Source organism: Bos indicus, chromosome 7 (assembly GCF_029378745.1).
Source record: "Bos indicus isolate NIAB-ARS_2022 breed Sahiwal x Tharparkar chromosome 7, NIAB-ARS_B.indTharparkar_mat_pri_1.0, whole genome shotgun sequence".
NCBI lineage: Eukaryota > Metazoa > Chordata > Mammalia > Artiodactyla > Bovidae > Bos > Bos indicus.
Window position 1 is genome coordinate 74,978,435 of NC_091766.1, and position 22,585 is coordinate 75,001,019.

The 22,585-nt window shown below is 38.4% G+C and overlaps 1 protein-coding gene across 2 annotated transcripts; it reads left to right on the plus strand.

Moving 5' to 3' along the window:
- The first annotated feature begins 3,059 nt into the window (after nucleotides 1-3,059).
- Nucleotides 3,060-21,235, plus strand: MAT2B (methionine adenosyltransferase 2 non-catalytic beta subunit). Of its 2 annotated transcripts, none has more exons than XM_019965364.2 (7): nucleotides 3,060-3,276; nucleotides 10,656-10,850; nucleotides 13,453-13,567; nucleotides 13,763-13,915; nucleotides 16,765-16,958; nucleotides 17,815-17,928; nucleotides 20,107-21,235. In XM_019965364.2, the coding sequence occupies exons 1-7, from the start codon at nucleotides 3,247-3,249 to the stop codon at nucleotides 20,275-20,277; spliced, it is 972 nt and encodes a 323-aa protein (XP_019820923.2). In that variant the 5' UTR covers nucleotides 3,060-3,246; the 3' UTR covers nucleotides 20,278-21,235. The 2 variants fall into 2 exon arrangements, with proteins under 2 accessions (XP_019820923.2, XP_019820922.2); XM_019965363.2 differs by lacking the exon at nucleotides 3,060-3,276 and adding an exon at nucleotides 5,704-5,890.
- The last annotated feature ends 1,350 nt before the right edge of the window (nucleotides 21,236-22,585 follow it).

Sequence of the window (22,585 nt, forward strand, 5' to 3'; positions counted from 1 at the left end):
TTGGCTTAAAGCTCAACATTCAGAAAACGAAGATCATGGCATCTGGTCCCATCGCTTCATGGCAAACAGATGGGGAAACAGTGGAAATAGTGTCAGACTTTATTTTGGGGGGCTCCAAAATCACTCTAGATGGTGACTGCAGCCATGAAATTAAAAGACGCTTACTCCTTGGAAGGAAAGGTATGACCATCCCAGATAGCATATTCAAAAGGAGAAACATTACTTTGCCAACAAAGGTCTGTCTAGTCAAGGCTATGGTTTTTCCTGTGGTCATGTATGGATGTGAGAGTTAGACAGTGAAGAAAGCTGAGCGCGGAAGAATTGATGCTTTTGAACTGTGGTGTTGGAGAAGACTCTTGAGAGTCCCTTGGACTTCAAGGAGGTCCAACCAGTCCATTCTAAAGATGGGCCCTGGGTGTTTTCTGGAAGGAATGATGCTAAAGGTGAAACTCCAGTACTTTGGCCACCTCATGGGAAGAGTTGACTCATTGGAAAACACTCTGATGCTGGGAGGGATTGGGGGCAGGAGGAGAAGGGGATGACAGAGGATGAGATGGCTGGATGGCATCACTGACTCAATGGATGTGAGTTTGAGTGAACTCCGGGAGTTGGTGATGGACAGGGAGGCCTGGCATGCTCAATTCATTGGGTCGCAGAGTCGGACACGACTGAGCGACTGAACTGAACTGAACTGATATCCCACCAGGAATGAATGAAAGTTCTAATTGCTCAAAATGCTTGTTAAAGTATAATGTTAGGGAAATTAAAACGGAATTACTTTTGTTCAGGCTTCAGAAGTCAGGGAGCAGGCCTCTGACCAATTTCTGACCTTGCCTGACCTCTGTCTGGATTCCAGTTGGCCTGCGAGTACACCAATTGTTACCAGCTAGTCTAGGGGCAATTTAGATAAGAAAGGGAATAGATATTGAAATTTCTTAAGCCCCTGAGAGCTTGGCCAAAGGCCCATCCCCACCCCCCACAAGAAGTCTTATGACTCACAAGGTGAAACAAATACCATTGTAAAAGTTAAAAAAAAGAGCTGCATTTTTGCATATAAACTGATGATAGTTTACAGCCTGGGATTATTAGGGAGAGCACGCAGAAGCTGCAATTTGAAGTCTCACCCACAGGGTGCACACACCACCCAGGACCCTTTTCCCAACTGGAACTCCAGATTGCTGTTATTTGGGGACTTCCTGGTGCTGTTCAAGTCTGAATATACGTTGTCTTCCCAATTTGGTGATATGTAAGCTGTTACTTCTATTGTTTCTATTTCTCTTCTTTTAATAACTATTTATTGAAATTATGTATATTGGATTGTATACTGACTGTATTATAGCTGAATACTGTGCTTCCCTGGTGGCGCAGAAAGTAAAGATTCTGCCTGCAATGAAGGAGACCCAGGTTCGATCCCTGGGTTCGGATGATCCCCCGGGAGAAAGGAATGGCTACTAATTGCAGTATTCTTACCTGGAAAATTCCAGGGACAGAGAAGCTTGGTGGGCTACAGTCCAAAGAGTCAGATATGACTGAGCGCTTCTTTCACTTCTCATTGAAATTAAGTCAGATAATCTATTAAATAATAAGATTGTTTATTGTGTGTGTAATGAGTGGTTTCTTTTATTAGTGAATCCTTGGAAACTAAAAGGAAAGTAAAACTTTCTACAAATGTTATCTGTAGTTTGTAAAGCGTCTGTTCGAAACTTATGTCCATTTAAAAAATGATTTTTAAAATACTTTGAGTTGGAGTTTAAGTATTCTGAATGTAAGTACTTTTAGATAAATGTATCAAGATCATTTTCCCCAGTCTGTTTTACTTGTTTTCTTAATTTTGTCTTCTGATTAACAGAAGTTTTAAATTTTGATGAACTTTCAGTTCAGTTCAGTCGCTCAGTCATGTCCAACTCTTTGCAACCCCATGAACTGCAGCACACCAGGCCTCCCTGTCCACCACCAACTCCCGGAGCCTACCATTGAAAAGGTGATGCCATCCAACCATCTCATCCTCTGTTGTACCCTTCTCCTCCTGCCCTCAATCTTTCCCAGCATCAGGGTCTTTTCAAATGAGTCAGCTCTTTGCATCAGGTGGCTGAAGTATTGGATGAACTTTAATTCATCACTTTTTAAAAATTGTATATTCTTCATCACTTACAGACCGTCTACATGCCTCATACCGTTTACCAGGTGCTTTATAGGAGTGGAATATAAAAAGTCATGTTTTTCTAAAGCTCTACATGAATGGCAATTTTTAAAAAAGCTTTTAATGAATTTTTACAATATTGCTTCTGGTTTTTATGTTTTGGTCTTTTGACCAGAGAGGCATGTAGGATCTTAGCTACATGCTAAAGTGTAGCTAAGAACTCTCAACCCCTCCGTTGGAAATCGGAAGTCTTAACCACTGGTGGATCACCCAGGAAGTACCTGAATGGCAATTCTTTTTGTTGGTTGTTGTTAAACTGTTAAAAGGCCTTAATCCAGAATAGTGGTTCAAAATTTAACAGAGTATATTCAATACCCTTTAAACTTTAAAAATAGGATTGCCAGGCTTCACTTGATTTTGTTTCATAGATTTTTCGGTGCTGGTAGGTCTGGGAATCACGGAAACAGGAGTCCTTAAAGCTCAGCCAAATTTAAATTACTCCACCCACCATTTCCTCAAACGGGACAGGACATATTAATGGAAATAACCTGTTGGTTTTTAACATCTGCGTATTGTTACCACAAGTGCCTTTTACCGGTCCTTTGAAATAATTAATTAGAAACCACTGGAGAACTTTACCAAACGGATTCTGTTGTAATCAGACATAACTCAATAAACTATTTCAGAATAGGAATCAATTGCATGGCCTGCGTGCTTTCCAACTGCTGGCTCTTGCTTTTCTTTCACAAGAGAAAATTGCAACAAGTCTTCACAGGAAGCTTTTTGTGGTTGTATCTATATTTCTTTCTAAGTTGGTTCTCCTAATGGTTTTGATAATGGACCTTATTTGGCTGGCAGTACAACATGAAACTTCTCATTGGGTATTTTCAAGACTGCCACGGGGAATCAGCTGCCAGTTTACTGCAATGTGGAATGCTGCACGAGATTCTGGGATCCGACTCAAAATGCTAATTTCAAAGGTCGAGTGAAGCTGTGGCTCACGTTTTCGCGTGCTTACGCTCTCTGCAGGCAGAACAAAGACCCGGTCCGAGGAGGCAGAGGCTGAAACCCATCTCAAATCTTTTTCCTCAGATAATTTTGGAATCATGCCTGAAATGCCAGAGAACATGGAACAGGTAAGAGTGAGCTATTCAAGAAAAGCAGTCTGGAGTTTTATAGAGTTTCTTTACAAGAATCCCAGTGAACGTCTGGGAACGTAAAAGCCGAAAAGGGTGTGTTTTAAAAAAAAAGTCTTTCATTTAAGACTTATAACTTTGGGACTTGGAATAATTAAACAGCTTTAATTATTGACCCTGTATGGAGAGCTCAGCTAAGTCTCAATCGACAAAAATAACCCAAAACAGCAGTTTCACTTAACCAGATTAAAATGCATTCATGTAGGTGAAGGTTCTATAGAAATAACGCTTTTATCTATAGTTGGGTGCTCCAGGCTTTCTTTGTCTTGGCAAGAAATGAACCTGCTAACCTAACTTTTATCTCTAGATTGCTCTATTTAAATTTATAGACTTAGCCACCACACGAACTTGGATATTGTCTGTATAACAATGGCGTTTTTATTCATGTAGAAACTTCCATTTTTAAAAAGGATGATTAAAACCCATGTATGAAGATGTGCCCCTAGAACCATACCCAAGTTTTATCTGGCAAATATTAAACCAGATCCTCAAATGTAGGCAAGTAAACTCTTTTTGTTCCTCACTCCAGATAAGGCTGCTCTGAGAATCAAAATGCTAATTGCATATGCAAGTCCTTAAATCGTCTTCGAGTAGGACAGAATTTTTTTTTTTCTGGAAAGATTAGATTGCATTACCGTTGCAACTAGAAACTTCACAAAAATTACTTTTAAAAAACGATCAAGAGGATCTTGAATCTGTTCCCCCAACACCCACACCATTTCTTTGTTGTTTGCAAATTATGCGTGGTTTCGCGTTGGAGCTTTTCTCTCAAGGACTCTAAATAATGCTAAATTGATTAACAGCCTGGAGTAAAACAAAAATAGAAAAGTGTGAAGGCTCAGTCTCTCTTGTTTCAGTTCAAAAGAAACTTTATTCTTACAGTAATTAGGAAATGAGTTCTTTTGGGGGGTTGAGTAGGAAAGAAAGTCACCGGACTCAGAAGTGGAAAAAAATTTTTTAAAGGCTGCTTAATGTTGAGCTCTAAGATTAAACCAAAAAAGGTGTATGAAAATATGTTTTAGAAAGACCCAAGCAGTAATCACGTTTGTGGGCGACTTTTAAGGTTTTGGTATCCTGCGTGTCTGGACAAGAACAGTACAGATTTACGTTCAAATTTGACAAAACCTATGAGATCCATGCTCGGGTTTTTTGCGAGTAAATTTCACAGGCATCCCGGCTTTTCGGGTTTGAACTGGAAATCAGTTGCAGTTGCCTAATAGGGCCGTTTTTGATCTGTCACTTGAAAAAAGCGTAATCCAGGTGGTAGACGGTTCAGCATGACTCTCTACTAGTTCTTTTACTTTTCTTGGTAGTGGAGGTTCGCCTCGCGTAGCTTGACGCTGCAACCTGTAAGGCGGTGCTTCTCAAAGGCTGATCTTGACTCCGGTTAAAGTTCACTAAATGTAGGGTCCCAATCATTGTTTAGTCGCAAAGTTGTGTCTGACTCTGCGACCCCATGGACTGTAGCCCGCCAGGCTCCTACAATAACTCATTCAGCAATTACTGATAAAAGTCCGAGAATCCTTGCTTTGAAGGGGCAACCAAATAATTCGTCCCCCAGCCCCCTACGTGTTTTTATTTTTAACTAGTTAAGAGTTTGACACGTTCGGAATTTCACGCGTACAACTTTCTGGCATGCCAGAAAGACAAATGGGTTCTTTAAGTGTTAATGACGCAGATATCAATACTTATTATTTTTATTTCACTCTTTCAATCTCTCAAGAAAAACTTAATGCTCTAGAGATACAGACGCGTTGTGCCGCCTCCTCTCCCCGCTTCACTCTTCCCACCAAGACTTTAAAGTGTTTCATCCCGTTTTATGGGGCTTCCCTTGTAGTTCAGTTGGTAAAGAATCCGCCCACAATGCAGGAGATCCGGGTTCGATCCCTGGGTTGGGAAGATCCCCTGGAGAAGGAAAGGGCAACCCACTCCAGTGTTCTTGCCTGGAGAATCCCATGGACTGTAGACTGCCAGGCTCTTCTGTCCGTGGAATCGCAAGAGTGGAGCACGACTTAGCGACTACACCACCACCTCCATCCCGCTTTATGTATCACGTGCCCAGTTGATTCTTAGACACCGCACACAGTCTGAGCAATCCAATTCACTCCTTACCTAGTCGAGAAAGAAGAACACACAAAATATTCTTGACCCCCGCCCCCCGTGTCCCCCTCCCGTCCCCTGCCGGCCTCTAAACAAAACTCGTATTCCCAGTTTAAGACCAGGGCCTTTGTTTTGTGTATCCCTTTAAGAGTTGGCGCGTGGGCTGGGAGCGTCCCGAACGCGCCCGCCTCCTTTCAGGGGCGTCGGCGGAGCGTGGCCAATCAGGAAGCGCGGTCTTGGCGGCGGAAGCCGGAAGCGGTGAAAGGGGGCTGGCCCGGACCTAGGGTAGGCGGGCCGAAGGGGTTGGAGCTGCGGCCCGCCGCGATCCCGGGCTGAAGGAAGTGGCGGTCGCTGCGGCGGCGGCGGCGACGACAGCGCAAAGACGGCGGGCATGGTGGGCCGGGAGAAAGAGCTCTCTATCCACTTTGTTCCCGGGGACTGCCGGTTGGTGGAGGTGAGGGAGTCGCCCCGGGTCTTGCGGGGTGGGGAGACGTCTCGTGGTAACCAAGTGCGCTGAGCGGGAAGTCTGGTGGCGGGGGCTCGAGTGGTTTTCCAGACGCATCCTCCCAGAGTCGGAGGCCCCAGGAGACTAGGGCGGCGCCGCCGAGTTTGTTTACCTCGGTGCACACTCCTCTGTGTTTTGTTTCTCAGCCACTGCGACAGGAAATGATTAGGTCGGGTTTCACTTTCTAGCCTCCCGTCTCTCCTCTCAGGAATGAAGAGGGGTTTTCCGAGCTGTTTTGACTTTTTCTAAATTTCGTTTTTATCCTTTGTTCATATCTTTTGATCTTAACTGTTCGTATCTCTGAGGAAAAAAAGGAGCCATGTGGCTTTTCAGAAGTAGTAACAGGATTGGAGATAAGACCTGAACTCTTAGTTTATGCATGGCACTGTTGTGCACTTTATATGCATTATTTGTTTTGTTCCATTTTACAGATATTTGAGACTAAGAGAGCAGGTCTTTGGTCCAAGTTCATTCAGTAAGATTGCAGCTGGGATTCAAGTACAATCTCTTTGACTGTCTCAAGCTTTGAACCACTGCAGAGATTGCATAAATCTCCATAAACCCCAATCTCTATTTCATCCCAGGCCCCTCAGTATTCATCAGTCCATAGGATATTTAGCCCTGGGGATAAGAAGAATGTTCACGCCAAAATCAGTATATCTTAAGGATTTAAGAGAAGGTGTAAGTGATGGCTGTTGTTGAGAATGCAAAATTTTTACACCTTCAAAATATAGCATATTTAGTGTTTTCAAGTCATTTTGGGATTTGGGGAGTAAAGTTAGAATGGATGGGCTGTTTGATCTTCTGTTTCGCTCCTGTGTACCCCCTCACAATGCTGAGTCCCTAAAGTTGCATATTGCTTGTTTATGTATGTGTGTATGTGCACTGGGCATGCATGTGTGAGTATATAAAGGTTAATCAGTTTTAACAGTGAGTTCAGTAAACAAATGAAAATGCGTTTTCCTTCATTCAAATTACACAACCAAAGGCTTGACACGTATTTGCTTCTCTCAGAACCTGTAGTAGTGGGACTGTTCTATAGTTTATGTTACAGGAATAAACTGTGGTGGTTCCTGTTCATATTACTGGCTGTGGGGTACAATAGAGTGACAGTGGGAGTTTAGACCAGTGTCACCTAGGTATTTTAAAAAGCTTCTCAAAGTCCAGGAGTGTCTACTCAAAGATCTATCTCTAGGGGAATGTTGTGAGAATCAAATAAATCAATGTGAAACTTTGCCAAATTGAAGAGGTTCTGAAAATAGCAAAGTATAATTATCACTAAAACTTAAGAAGATCCTACTTTAGATATTTGTGATATTTCACTCTTGACTTTCTCTAGGACATTTTTAGTAGAAGTTAATCCAAGTGTGCTAAAGTAGAAACCACTGTCCCAGAGTACTGTTTTGGATCATTTTGGAAGAGCCTTTTATTGTCCTGTACCTTAGAATTTGCTATTATTTGATTTGATGGCATAATAAGAGCTATGACTCTTCATTTATTTATATGTACTTACTTTTTCAAACATTTTGTTTTGTGTGTGTGTGTATGTATAAATCTGGTCACCTGGTGTTACTGAATTCTGTAAATCTGTGAGTTGGTGGGAGAAGAGGCAGATGCAAATTAAAGTCATGTTTAATATACTTGACTAATAAGAATAAAAACTGAAAAATAGACTTTTCAGGAAGACAGAATATATTCAGGTCTTAATTATGCTTGTTAACTACGCAGCTTTTTGTTCCTCATTTAGAGTTCCTCGAGGTGTTGGACATTCCTGTGTTTGGCAGAAGTAAAGTAATTTATAGAGTAATGAGCCGAAATTATTTTCAGAGGAATATTTCCCTGGTTTTAAAAGAATCAAAACTGTGCTTTAAGATGCTTCAGGTGGAGTTCTGTTACAGAGACTCAAAAATAGAGATATTTTGTTTTGACTTCTGTTAATTTCAGAGTGATGTGTATTTTATTTGCCAACCACCAAAAGACTTGTAATCTGATTGAAAACTTCTTGTTTTGGCTTCTGTACTGTGACAGAACATGCTGATTGAGTCTCCAAAGAGAACTGTATGAAAAGAAGAAAAGTTACTTTAAACAAGACTTCTTTCAGTTTATTGGGATATCTTCTATGGGAAGGGTAATATGGAAAATGTTAGAATTATAGGATTGTAAAGCTGTAAGAGCCTTAATCATCTGTCCAAATGCATACTTTTACCAGCAAGTTACATTAGTAGAGTTGGAGTAACTTCTTAATGCCACAGTTTGTGGCAGAGAAGATAAAATTTAGTCATCAAGAAACCAAGTATAAGTTCAAAGGATTGAGACAAAACTCAGCATGCATTTGACTAGACGATAGATAGAAGCAAAAGGACACCAGTTGTGTTTCCAACCTTTTTCCTTTTACTGTGGGCAAAACCTGTGACATCTTTAGATTTAAGGTTCCTCGCTTTGGAAAACTCTCACATGAGAATTTGCAAGAAGAGGATTGTGCAGAATCTCTTTGTTTCAGAAAATGCTTGCACTTCAGTTCTCTGCTCTTTTATTATAGAAAATTATTGCACACTGACATCTTACCACTAGGTAACTATTGAACTATTTTCTTCCAGGGAGCTTACAAATTATCCCAGGCTGTACAGAGTTTGTATCTTCTCCATGCAACCACCCATACTATTTTAAAGTGAAGAATCTTATATGCTTTAAAGACCCTCGCTGTGTTTGTAACTTAATACTATATTTCATCAAATCTAAGATGCACTCAATTGTGAGATTATCTGGACTCTTAAGATGCACTGAAAAGGCAAAAAGACTGCCAAACACATTTGTAAGATGCATCTTTATTTCCTTCATTTAACAGATGATAAATGAAGAAAAAATGTGCTTCACTCACCAGTGAAGTACACAGAGATCTTATTTTACTGTTCAGTAATTTCGTGGTTACTACAAGCATGATGTTTGGTCTTTGACTTCTTTTTCTAGTTTTCCTTTTTAAGGGGAAAAGGGTAACGAGGTTGTTGCTTCTGGAAGGGTAAATGGCAGTTTGTTTTTATTTGTTTGAGTCAGAGCTATCTTTAGGAAGGTCTTGGATGTTCCTGGAATTCTCAAGTTCAGTTTCCAAATCACCAGCATCAGCACCACCTGGAAACTTGTTAGAAATGCCGATTATCAGGCCTCATTCCAAATCTACTGGATCTGAAAGCCTTCCAGTTGATTCCTGTCCTAGGCGTTTGCCTGTGAACCACTGATCCAAGAACCACTGTCTATTCCTTTCCTTCTTTAGAGTGACATGAGAAACTCAGAAGAAACCAACTCATAGGCCTTTATAATATTTTCCCAGGGATCTTTGTGGTATTTATCCTGTGCAAATTGTTTTCTGATTGTGTCTCTACTAAACCTGGCCTGTTTTAACCTCTTTAACAATTGCAGTCTTTGCAGGGCTGTTTTCTTGCCAAAAATTCAAAGAAAATATTTTGCTGGCTTAAATCTTTGTTTGCATAGATTGTTTGACTTAGAGCCAAGTTTTGCAAGAGAGAGCCTAGATGAATTTTTCTTCAGCTTCTAAAACATCTTGAAATGTGGTGAACTAAGGAAGAAATATCTTTAAAAACTTAGCCTTCATTCTGTTTCTGGTTTCTGTTTCAGCCCTTTCATTTCTGGTTTTTCCTTTGATAGACATACTTGATTTAGGTGGCCTTTTTTTTTTTCTTCTTTTTCTTTTTCAAGTATAGTCTGTTAAATTAGCTGTCTTGAGGGCTGGGGAAAAAGATCTTTGGGTATTGTGTGTATACTTAAGGTTTTTGACAGCTCAGAATTAAGTGACTAAACCAACATTTCAAATTTAAAAGGCTTCAAGCTGATACGCTAATAACTGTTTTTTGTTTTGAATAGTGTTTTCTTAATTCAAATATCTGTGAGGATATTTGGCGTTAACCTGTCTTGGGAAGAAGGGAAATTTCTATGTATAGATAATTGGAATTGTTTCCTAAATAGTAGTTTTTTTTTTATCTCAGTGTGTGAGGAATTTTTCCTTTTTCACAATAGTAACATAGATCAGTTTAAAATATTTTTTTCTTATCCTCTACTTATGTTTTATTAGTTTTAACTGGTCTATATAGGTAAATTTAGAGTCAGTGTAGGAATATTTACAAGTTTAGTTAAACTTAGAATGTTAGTTCTATAAGGACCAAATTTATTTTTCTTCCACATAAATTTCTATGAAATATGAAATACTCTAATTTGGACATATCCCAATAATGAGTTTAAAAGAAAACTTGAGATTAAAAATTGAAGAGCAAAACTGTCGGTTTGGAAACATGTTCGCAGAATAACCCTAATATTTAATCAGGGCAGAAATAAGTAAGCTTTAAACTGCATTTTTATAAATAGAAGAACATAAAGTTGATGGTTATTACTACTTTGGACATCATTGATCCTAAAAATTAAGTTTTTCCATTATTACTGTTAGGAAATCTAAATCTGTTTGACTAGGTGATTCCTTGCAGTATCATCTTAGGTTCCTTTTCTCGGGAAGGATTATTAAAACTTTCTCTTAAGTGACATACTTACTGATGCAGTTTGATCTTCGTTCTAACTTAAGAGTTATACATATGGGACTTGAAGCAGACAACTCAGACTTGAAATGTTTAGTTAAATGAAGATGGTGGCTAATTTTGTTGAGAGGCTATTTTCAAATTAATTACTTCTTTTCTCCTCTTTCACATTTTAGGAGGAAGTTAACATCCCCAACAGGCGGGTTCTCATTACTGGTGCCACTGGGCTTCTTGGCAGAGCTGTGTACAAAGAATTTCAGCAGAATAATTGGCATGCCGTTGGCTGTGGTTTTAGAAGAGCAAGACCAAAATTTGAGCAGGTCAATCTCTTGGATTCTAATGCAGTTCATCACATCATTTATGATTTTCAGGTATGGTTTATTTTAAAGCATAAGTAAACTATTAAGGGGCTTTCCTGGTAGCTCAGCTGGTAAGGAAGAAACTATTAAGAATTGTCTCAGTTCAGTCACTCAGTCATGTCCAACTCTTTGCGACCCCGTGGACTGCAGCATGCCAGGCTTCGCTGTCCATCAGCAACTCCCAGAGCCTACTCAGACTCACGTGCATTGAGTTGGTGATGCCATCCAAACATCTCATCCTCTGTTGTCTCCTCCTCCTGCCATCAATCTTTCCCAGCATCAGAGTCTTTTCCAGTGAGTTGGTTCGTCGCGTCAGGTGGCCATAGTATTGGAGTTTCAGCTTCAGCATCAGTCCTTCCAATGAACGTTCAGGACTGATTTCCTTTAGAATTGACTGGTTTAATCTTATAGTCCAAGGGACTCTCAAGAGTCTTCTCCATCACCACAGTTCAGAAGCATTAATTCTTCGGTGCTCAGCTTTCTTGATAGTCCAACTCTCACATCCATACATGACCACTGGAAAAACCATAGCCTTGACTAGATGGACCTTTGTTGGCAAAGCAATGTCTATACTCTTCAGTGTGCTGTCTAGGTTCTTCATAGCATTTCTTCCAAGGAGCAAGCGTCTTTTAATTTCATGGCTGCAGTCACTATCTGCAGTGATTCTGTCTGGGTGATATAAAAATTGTTGTTCTCAAGGAAGTTATAGTACTTAAGCTCTAACCTATTAAGCAACAATAGTATACAGTGCACATTTTTTCTTTTTTTGAGGGGGTGGAAAAGTATGTCATCCTTAGAAAAATTAGGTTGAGATATAGGTTAACAAAAGGCAGAAAATTAAGCATTTTGTAAAAAGCTTCTGTTTGAGAATTACTCTTCTAAGTACCACTTTCTGTGCAAATCCTTTTCTTGTTTTGAGGGTAAAAATATTTGCTTCTGTATTTTTTATTTTTAACTGGAGGATAATTGCTTTACAATGTTGTGTTGGTTTCTGCGGTAAAACTACACAGATGAGCCGTGTGTGTGTGTATGTGTGTGTATGTATATGTTTATCCCCTCCCTCTTGAGCCACCCGCCCCATTTCTACTTCTTAAGGTTGTCACAGAGCGGTGCTCCCTATGTTAAATATAGCAGCTTCCCATTAGTTAGCTATTTTATACATGGTGGTATATCTGTCATTGCTACTCTCTCAATTTTGTCCCACCCTCTCCTTCCACTACAAATCCTTTTGAAAATAGTATCTGTTAACCTTACAACACTGCAAAATAGTTGTTCTCATATCTGTTTTTGTTGTTTAGTTGCCGACTTAGTGACCCCCATTGCCTGCAGCACATCTGAAGGACAGGCTTCCCTGTCCTTCACTATCTCCCAGAATTGGCTCAGACTCATGTCCATTGAGTCGGTGATGCTATCCAACCATCTCATGCTCTCTTGCCCCCTTTTCCTCCTGCCCTCAATCTTTCCCAGAATCAGGGTCTTTTCCAGTGAGTCCTCTGTTTGCATTAGGTGGCCAGAATAGTGGAGCTTCAGCTTCAGCATCAGTCTTTCTACTCTATATTCAAGGTTGATTTCCTTTAGGATTGACTGGTTTGATCCCCTTGCAGTCCAAGGGACTCATTTCCGTTTTAGAAATCACAAAGGCTCAGAGAAGTTAAACAACTCGTTGGCCATCTTCGCAGAAAAGTTATAGAAAGAATTAGGTTTTGTTACAGCTCTTGAGGTGAAATCGGAAATTCAAGTTCTTTCTAAAAATACGACCCAAAGAACATTGCATCAGAATCACTTGGAAAACTTGTTCTTATGTCTCACTCCCAAAAATTTTCATTCAGTAAGCCTATGGTAGAGCCTAGGACTGCACATTTTAAGAACCATCCTAGTTTATGCACATGTAAGTTTGAAAGCAACTTTCAGATCATGCTTCTTCAAGCAGTTTCTGAGAAGGAGGAAGTTTCGTGTTTGGGCACATGAGCCCTTTTGATCACTGGTCTTCCCAAAACTTAACTCTGACTCAGCTCCTCTGGGAAGTAGATGCCCGGTCTCTACCATGGACCTTCACATTATACAGTATTGAAACGGTCTCTTTACATACCCATTTTTTCCATTAGATTGTGAAATCCTTGATCCTCACACACTGCTTAGCATACTTAACTGGCAATATAAGTTTTTATGGATGCTTAATTTTCTTTAAATGATGAAGTTAAGAGATTAGAATTTATGAATTTAATTTGCAATTGCTATTCCTCTCCCTTTCCCACAGACTTAACTAAATATTTAGGTCATATGAATTACATAAATGATTGCCCTTTTCTCCCGCTCAGATGAGGGGATGAAGCTTATTTTGATTTAGAAGCTTGGTTGTTGCCCCAGAGTTTTGTCTGATTTTGCCTAGGGATTGCTCGATTGCTCTTTCCTTCTCAGGGCCTATGTATATTTTTAAGGAAGTTTGAACGTTGAAAAAGGGAAGTGTGACAAAACCACATTAAAAATTAGATTCTTTAGTTGAAGGAATGTTTTAATAAACATGTTTCTATGAATTAACTTACTGTTGGAAGGCTATAGTTCTTCTGTTTTTATTCCTTTTTGGGCTAAAAACACATCAATGCTTAACTTCTAGCCCCATGTCATCGTACACTGTGCAGCAGAGAGAAGGCCAGATGTTGTAGAAAATCACCCAGATGCTGCTTCTCAACTTAATGTGGATGCTTCTGGGAATTTAGCAAAGGAAGCAGGTAATGAAGACTTTATAAAATCTTCATAAAAATTAAGTGATCGCTGAGTGTGCAAATATTAAAATTTTGTAGATGGCTTATAAGAAATTTGTTATACTTTTGATGAATAAGCTGTTACAAATTCCAGTAAAGCATCAGGTTGTATAGTAATTTAATAGATTATTTTCTCTCTCTCTCTTTTTTTTTTTTTGGTAGCTGCAATTGGAGCATTTCTAATCTACATTAGCTCTGATTATGTTTTTGATGGAACAAACCCACCTTATAGAGAGGAAGACATACCAAATCCCCTAAATCTATATGGCAAAACAAAATTAGAAGGAGAAAAGGCCGTCCTGGAGAACAATTTAGGTAAGACACATCTCTTTAGTTAGCTCCCTGACTCTTTTTGAGGATTCCTTTTTGTTTAAGATTTGTGTGTATGCGCGTCTGTATCTTAATTTTTTAAATACTTATTTAGTGGTTTTTCTTTACTTGGCTGTGCCGGGTCTTAGTTGTGATGTATGGACTTAGTTGCTCTGTGGCATGTGGGATCTTACTTCCTGGACCTGGGATTGAACCCACATCTCCTGCATTGGAAGGCGGATTCTTAACCACTGGACCACCAGGGAAGAAGTTCCTGTTGTTTTTTTTTTGTTTTGTTTTGTTTTAGTCAAGGAACATAAATCCATTGGAGAAAAACTAGGGAATGTAGTTAACAAGAAAAACAAGAATTTTTGAAATCCTGGAGAGTTTATGAATCCTTTCAGACCATTTCCAGTATCAGTGTGTACATGAATACCATTATAGATAGAAAGTAAATCAGATTTTTGTAATCTTCCAAAAAAAAAAAAAAAAAAGATCAGTATCATTTTTCTTAGATTGCAGTATTCTGTCATTTGGATGGTTAATTTTTTTCCTGTGTTTGTATATCCACAGTCATTTGTATGGTTTTTCTTTTTTCCTGTGTGTTTGCCTGTTACCCCAGGTGTTTCTTGACTTCCTACTTTTGCATTCCAGTCCCCTATAATGAAAAGGTTTGTATATATACACACACACATTAATGTGTTAATTATAAAAGAAATAACCTCCTTAAATTTTTTTTTTTTTTTAATCTAAAACTGTAGAGTTCTCTTAGAGTGCTTCTTCAGAGAAGCACTAAATGTGGTTATGGAAGTGTTTTTTGTGGATTTCTAAACATCTGTGCATATTGTTTTATAAACTGATTTTTCTCCCCCCACATACATGCATTTCAGTTCTTATGGAGCCATCTCTAGGATATCTTTTTCATATCAGTGGCTGCATAATACCTGATTTAATGATCCTTTGCACTGAAACTATTGCCTTAGACTGTACTACATCCTTGAGAAACATCCCCTACTATACATACCATATACAGACTAGGTTTTTTATTATTATTAATATAGATTATCCTTTGGAAATCATCTTTGAATATATATTAGTATACAGCTGACCCTTGTACAGCTTGGGGATTAGTGTTGCCAACCCATGCGTATTTGGAAATCCATGTGTAACTTTAGATTCCAGAAACTTAATTGCTCACAGCCTACTCTTGACAGAGGGTCTTCCCTGGTGGCTCAGTGGTGAAGAGCCCTCCTGCCAAAACAGGAGATGCAGGTTTGATCCCTGGGTCAGGAAGTTCCCTGGGAGTAGGAACTGTCAACCCATTCCAGTATTCTTGCCTGGGAAATCCTGTGGATGGAGGAACCTGGTGGGCTGCAGTCCATGGGGTCGCAAAAAAGTCAGACACAACTTAGCAGCTAAACAGCAGCTCTTGACCCAAGCCTTACTAAAACAGAGAGTCAATTTACACATATTTTGTGTGTTATATGTATTATATACTATTCCTAAAGTAATCTTGAGAGAATAAAACATTAAAAAATCATAAGAGAAAATACAGTATTGTATCAACACTGTAAGTTTACCTCATTTGTTTACAAGATGAATCGTCCGTCAGTAACTACACTAGTGTTGTTTTAGATGGTACAAAACACTGTACATGTCATGTATTATAAGACCACACATCAAAAATGAAGATAATCTAAGAAGAAATTCATATTTATTTACAGGTATGATTCAGGAATTAGTAAGGAAGAAGCAGTAAATGGTAGCTTAGTGTAATCAGTAACGATTGCTTCATGGTAGCCTTGGCCATACACTAGTGAATGAATCATTATAAAACTATTGGCATAGGTATTACAGGCATTCATCATACAGCTAAATACTGTTAATTTGTTTTTTTTTAAAAACCACTTACCTGTGATGATAGACTGATACAGAGTTTTTCTAGTTACCAGAGAGATGAGGCATACTGTATGGTAATGTAACTCTTTGAAAATGAAGTTATGAAACATTAAGAAAACACATTAACCTTATGTTAACTATCACTCACCTTATGCCTATGTAAGGATAGGGTATCCACTTCAGTACATCTTATCCATGATATTTTGCATGAAAAAAAGTTGCATATAAATGGAACTACACTGTTCAAACCTGTGTTATTCATAAGTCATCTGCCCAGCTCTTTAGTAAGTTAATTTAAAATAGTTTTCATTGAATTTCAATTAGTGTAAATTTTCTAGTCTATTATAACTCCTTAGTATTGACCCACATAAAATACCTTATAATTCCTTAGTCAGTGATTTCAAGGACTATGTGGTGAACACTCATATACACTTTATACAGATTTCACCAATTGTTAACGTTTTGCCATATGTTTTACACGTACACTGTTTTTTTTCCTGAACTCATAGAGAATTAGTTGAATTTCACCCCAAAGTACTTCACCATGTATCTTCAAGAAGGATGTTCTTCACATAATTACAATGCAGTTATTACACTTAGGAAATTTAGCATTAATGCAATACACAATCTATGTAGGAATTTTGTCCCCAAAATGTCCTTTATTGCATTTATTTTTTTAATTTAGGAATAATCAGGGATCACTTGTTGAAATTGTCATGATCAGTTTTATTTTTAATGGCCACAGTAATGAAATTATATAATTATAAAAATATCCTACATGACAGAGACATTTAAAAATATTCTAGATCACATTTGTTTAAATAGGTGAGCTGTGTCATTCTGGTATATTGCATGTGTTCTGTGATAATGTATTTTAAATCTACACACTCTGATCTTACAGCAAGATTTAAGAACCAGTGAGCTTTGAAATATTATCTGCTTTTATTACTCTCTAGGAGCTGCTGTTTTGAGAATTCCTGTTCTGTATGGAGAAGTTGAAAGGCTTGAGGAAAGTGCTGTGACTATTATGTTTGATAAAGTGCAGTTCAGCAACAAGTCCGCAAACATGGACCACTGGCAGCAACGGTTCCCCACGCACGTCAAAGATGTGGCCACCGTGTGTCGTCAGTTAGCAGAGAAGAGGATGCTGGTGAGAATCGCAGTGCTTTTTTAAACATTTAGAAGGACACCAAGCAAAAGTACTTGGATAGTAGCTGTATTTATGAATAATAAAAATTTTATGCTATTATATTTGATTTTTTTTCTCAAATACTATAGACTCCATTTGTCATTCTCTCACTGCAAGATAACTGAAAACTTGTATTTTTCTTTGCCTGATGTCTTGTAAGAAGCCTGTTTTAAGTACCGAGTAATGTCTATTTAAGATCTAGGTAGTGGCACAGAAGAACCTTAATTGTTTCAGCCACTGTAAGAATAATTTATAATTATTCTTTTAGATATTTGAAAAATAGCTCATTTTAAGTGTTTGCAAAAGTTAGAGCTAAATAGAATATCTACAGAAAGGAAAGTTAGAGACTGAGTTATTTTAGAATATTTATAGTAGCGTGACTTTTTTTTAATGCATCAAAATTTGTGTATTTTTAAAAAATATGTACCATGACAATAAGGATGTTATGACTAATTAACTCATCTTGAAAAATGGTTCTGTTAAGTTTTGGTGTTAGCTTCTTAGGATCATTGAAAATGCTAGTTGAATTGGTCTGTGTTTCATAAAAATCTGTAATCATTTTAGGGTTTCCACTAAATCAGAGCCACTAACAATTTATTTTAAAACAATTCTTAAGGCTAAATTCTAAAATTGATTTCCATTTTTAACTGGGGAGATTTATAGGAATTTGATTTTAGATATCTTACGTAGAGCATTCCAGAAAGGTACGATACATTATATTTCCTGGACCTGTTTAAGTTAGTTGTCTTGTCACAGTTGCTATTCCACTCAACTCAGAAAGTTTGAAACCAGTTTGAACTATTTGTGTCCTTGTCAGGATCCATCAATTAAGGGAACCTTTCACTGGTCTGGCAACGAACAGATGACTAAGTATGAAATGGCGTGTGCAATTGCAGATGCCTTCAACCTCCCCAACAGCCACTTAAGACCGGTAAGTACATGGCATTTAGAACCTTACTTGGGAATTCCCTGGCAGTCCAGTGGTTGAGACTTGGCACTTTCACCGCTGAGGCCCAGATTCAATCCTCGGCCAGGTAACTAAGATCCCTCAAGCTGTACTCAGCCGAAACAAACAAACAGGTAACCTTCTTACTTCTTGGAAGTCCAGGTCCATCACTGTTGTGTTCTATGGATAACATTTTTCTTGTTGTTTAAAAGTATTCAGTTCAGTTCAGTTCTCTGTTGTGTCCGACTCTTTGCGACCCCATGAATCGCAGCATGCCAGGCCTCCCTGTCCATCACCAACTTCTGCAGTTCAGTCAAACTCATGTCCATTGAGTCAGTGATGCCATCCAGCCATCTCATCCTCTTTCGTCCCCTTCTCCTCCTGCCCCCAATCCCTCCCAGAATCAAAGTCTTTTCCAATGAGTCAACTCTTCACATGACGTGGCCAAAGTACTGGAGTTTCAGCTTTAGCATCATTCCTTTCAAAGAAATCCCAGGGCTGATCTCCTTCAGAATGGACTGGTTGGATCTCCTTGCAGTCCAAGGGACTCTCAAGAGTCTTCTCCAACACCACAGTTCAAAAGCATCAATTTTTCGGCCCTCAGCTTTCTTCACAGGCCAACTCTCACATCCATACATGACCACTGGAAAAACCATAGCCTTGACTAGACGGACCTTTCTTGGCAAAGTAATGTGTAAAGTAATGTGTAAAGTAAAGCTTTTGAATATGCTATCTAGGTTGGTCATAACTTTCCTTCCAAGGAGTAAGTGTCTTTTAATTTCATGGCTGCAGTCACCATCTGCAGTGGTTTTGGAGCCCCCCAAAATAAAGCCTGACACTATTTCCACTGTTTCCCCATCTCTTTCCCATGAAGTGATGGGACCAGATGCCATGATCTTCGTTTTCTGAATGTTGAGCTTTAAGCCAACTTTTTCACTCTCCTCTTTCACTTTCATCAAGAGGCTTTTTAGTTCCTCTTCACTGTCTGCTGTGAGGGTGTTGTCATCTGCATATCTGAGGTTATTGATATTTCTCCCGGCAATCTTGATTCCAGCTTCTGCTTCTTCCAGCCCAGCGTTTCTCATGATGTACTCTGCATAGAAGTTAAATAAGCAGGGTGACAATATACAGCCTTGACATACTCCTTTTCCTATTTGGAACCAGTCTGTTGTTCCATTTCCCATTCTAACTGTTGCTTCCTGACCTGCATATAGGTTTCTCAAGAGGCAGGTCAGATGGTCTGGTATTCCCATCTCTTGAAGAATTTTCCACAGTTGATTGTGAGCCACACAGTCAAAGGCTTTGGCATAGTCAATAAAGCAGAAATAGATGTTTTTCTGGAACTCTGGCTTTTTGGATGAGCCAGCGGATGTTGGCAATTTGATCTCTGGTTCCTCTGCCTTTTCTAAAACCAGCTTGAACATCTGGAAGTTTACGGTTCACATACTGCTGAAGCCTGGCTTGGAGAATTTTGAGCATTACTTTACTAGCGTGTAAGATGAGTGCAATTGTGCGGTAGTTTGAGCATTCTTTGGCATTGCCTTTCTTTGGGATTGGAGTGAAAACTGACCTTTTCCAGTCCTGTGGCCACTGCTGAATTTTCCAAATGTGCTGGCATATTGAGTGCAGCACTTTCACAGCATCATCTTTCAGGATTTGAAAGAGCTCAACTGGAATTCCATCACCTCCACTAGCTTTGTTCGTAATGATGCTTTCTAAGGCCCACTTGACTTCACATTCCAGGATGTCTGGCTCTAAGTGAGTGATCACACCATCGTGAGTATCTGAGTTGTGAAGGTCTTTTTTGTACAGTTCTTCTGTGTATTCTTGCCACCTCTTCTTAATATCTTCTGCTTCTATTAGGTCCATACCATCTCTGTCCTTTATCGAGCCCATCTTTGCATGAAATCTAATCAAAGTGAACTTTGCTTGTATGTTGGCAGCTTCCATTGTTAAATTTCTCTAAATTGCCATGTGTAAAGGAGCCCATGTGTATTGGTGAAGTTTATAGAAAAAATGCTTTCTTGATTGTGGCAGATGCTTTATTTATTTTTCTAGGGATCAAATCATATTCCTTGCACTGAGGGCAAAGGGAAATAGAGAATGTAAAACCTCATCAATGAGCTTCTCATTTAGTTTTTATTTTGTGTGTTTGTTTTAAAGATAACTGACAGTCCTGTCGTAGGAGCACAACGTCCGAGAAATGCTCAGCTTGATTGCTCTAGATTGGAGACCTTGGGCATTGGCCAGCGAACACCATTTCGAATTGGAATCAAAGAGTCACTCTGGCCTTTCCTGATTGACAAGAGATGGAGACAGACGGTCTTTCATTAGTGTATGTGTGGTGGTGGGGGTGGTGGTAGTGTTTTTTAAAACGAGAAGTCAAGAAGTCATGGCACTTTTTAAAGAAAAAAGGAAATAGTTTTGTATGAGTGCTCTTCGATTGTGACTCATGATCTTTCAGGTAAATGATGCTCTTGCACAAGTGAAATTGTCTAGGGAAATTTAAGGGCAATAATGCCTCGTTTGAAGTAATGATTTTCTCATTTTGTTCTGCCTCAATTTGATGTGTGAATATAGTAAATTATGATTTTCAAGTATTTGAGAGCCAGGATGAAACACATCTGCTGTAGACTTTTTTTGGGGGGGCAGGGGGAAGAAATGCATTGTTCATTCCTATAAATAACCTCTACATTTTCAGGACTTTTACAACTGTTGATCCTTTAATGTTTTAAATTGTGTTAAATGGCATACAAATCATTGGTGTTCATTGTTTGCTTTGCTTGAGTTCAGATCAAAATGTTTGAAGAAAGAAACTTTATTTTTGCAACCTAAGTGTAGTTTTTATGCTTGAGATATTTCAACATGTTATGTATATTGAAACTCCTGCAGCTTGATACCTCCTGCTTTTGTAGCAGTGAACAGTGAATGTTTGAGAGAGAGAGAATGTGTGTATGTGAATGTATTTTTTAAATATATATGAAACTGTCCTTTTCACTCCATGTCACTAAGTGATATTTCATATGTGCAGTTATACTAATAGTAATGGGCCTTGTAAGTCTTTTGACATTCATGAATAATAATAAATATGTACTGCTGGCATGGTAATGCTTAATTTTCTCGTATTTATTTCTCTTTTTTGAAATGTAGGGACCAGATATCTAAACTGTTTTGTTGCTGTAATTTTTAAAATTTCCTTCTTATCCTGTAAAATTACCTTATCTGATGCAGAATATAGTTAATGTACATTAAAATACAAAGCACAGTAATAAAATGAGCCCTGGTGAATCTACCACGTGAAATCTAAATGTTACAGACACTGTATTTACTTGTACCCACTGATTTTTCATAATGAAAAGTAAATAACTATACTCTTGTAATATATTTACAAAGAATGTTCCTTTTGAAGAATGCAGAGTATTTGAATGTGTTTTCTGTACCAGGTAATAGTCAGGTTACTTTGACCTCAACAGTATTTTTGGTCCTTAATAAGGAAGCAGAAAGAAAGAATAACAAGTGAGCCTTGGCTTCTATTCAGAGTTCAGTACAAATCCAGTTTTCAGATTTTCTGATTTCACTTGTGAAGTATTCTTTCCCTAGATTATAGTCTTATTTCATTGGACAAAAACTATTTATTTCTAATTTACTTAGAATTTGGGGTTTAGAGGGGATCAGGTCTGGGTGATTTGGTTAAAGCCTCAGTTCCCAAACGATGTTATGTTATATTAGGAACTAGGGAAATTTTACTGCAATGAGTGCTATGATGTACCCACTGAAATAGAGTTTCTGAAACTGATGACCTGCTGATGTAGTTATAAATGTTCTTCAGGTCCTTCTGAAGTAACCAGCCTGGGACTTGTATTTGGCAACCACTGAAGTACTCTGGGTTTGTTTTTTTTCCTTAGTTACACTTCACTTCACATAGTACTCAATTCAGATTTTCACATTAAAAAAAAGTTTTCTTCTCTAGCTGGACCTGATACCCTTTAAACCCCAAATTTTTTATCAGTGGAAGAAATCAATGTAGTTCAGATCTGGCATGTTACTCTCTATATATGTTCATACTCTCAGCATCCCTTTTTTATTTAGATAGCAAAATACATATTTTACTAAGTTTTTTTGTGTGTTGCTTTTTTCATTTAAAATGCCTTGGGATTTATATAGTTACAAAGAATCCTTTTTTTCCCCTATTCAGTTTGAAATTTCAGTCTCAGAAAAGTTGCCATAATGCCACACAGAATGCCTGCAGTTCGCTTCCTATATTCCCCAACTCTCAGCATTTAGCCATATTTTTCCTGTCATTTATTCTTTCTTTTTTTTTTAACACATGCACACATGATGTATTTGTTTTTTTCCTGGGCCATTTAAGAGTAAGTTGGAGTCATGGTGCCTAATCACCTACTTAGGATCTAAACTTAAGTGTGTTTTTTAAAGATAAGAATACATGTCCACATAACTATAATAGAAGCATCGAAGTCAAGAAGATAACATCAGTACGATGATCTCCTCTAATCCATAGACCCTATTCACATTTCATCAGTTGTCCTAGTGATGTCCTTTCTAAGTCTATCCAATCTAGGATTACGTGTGGCATTTCTTGTTCCTTAGTCTTTTTTCCTGTTCATAAAGACTTGACATTTTT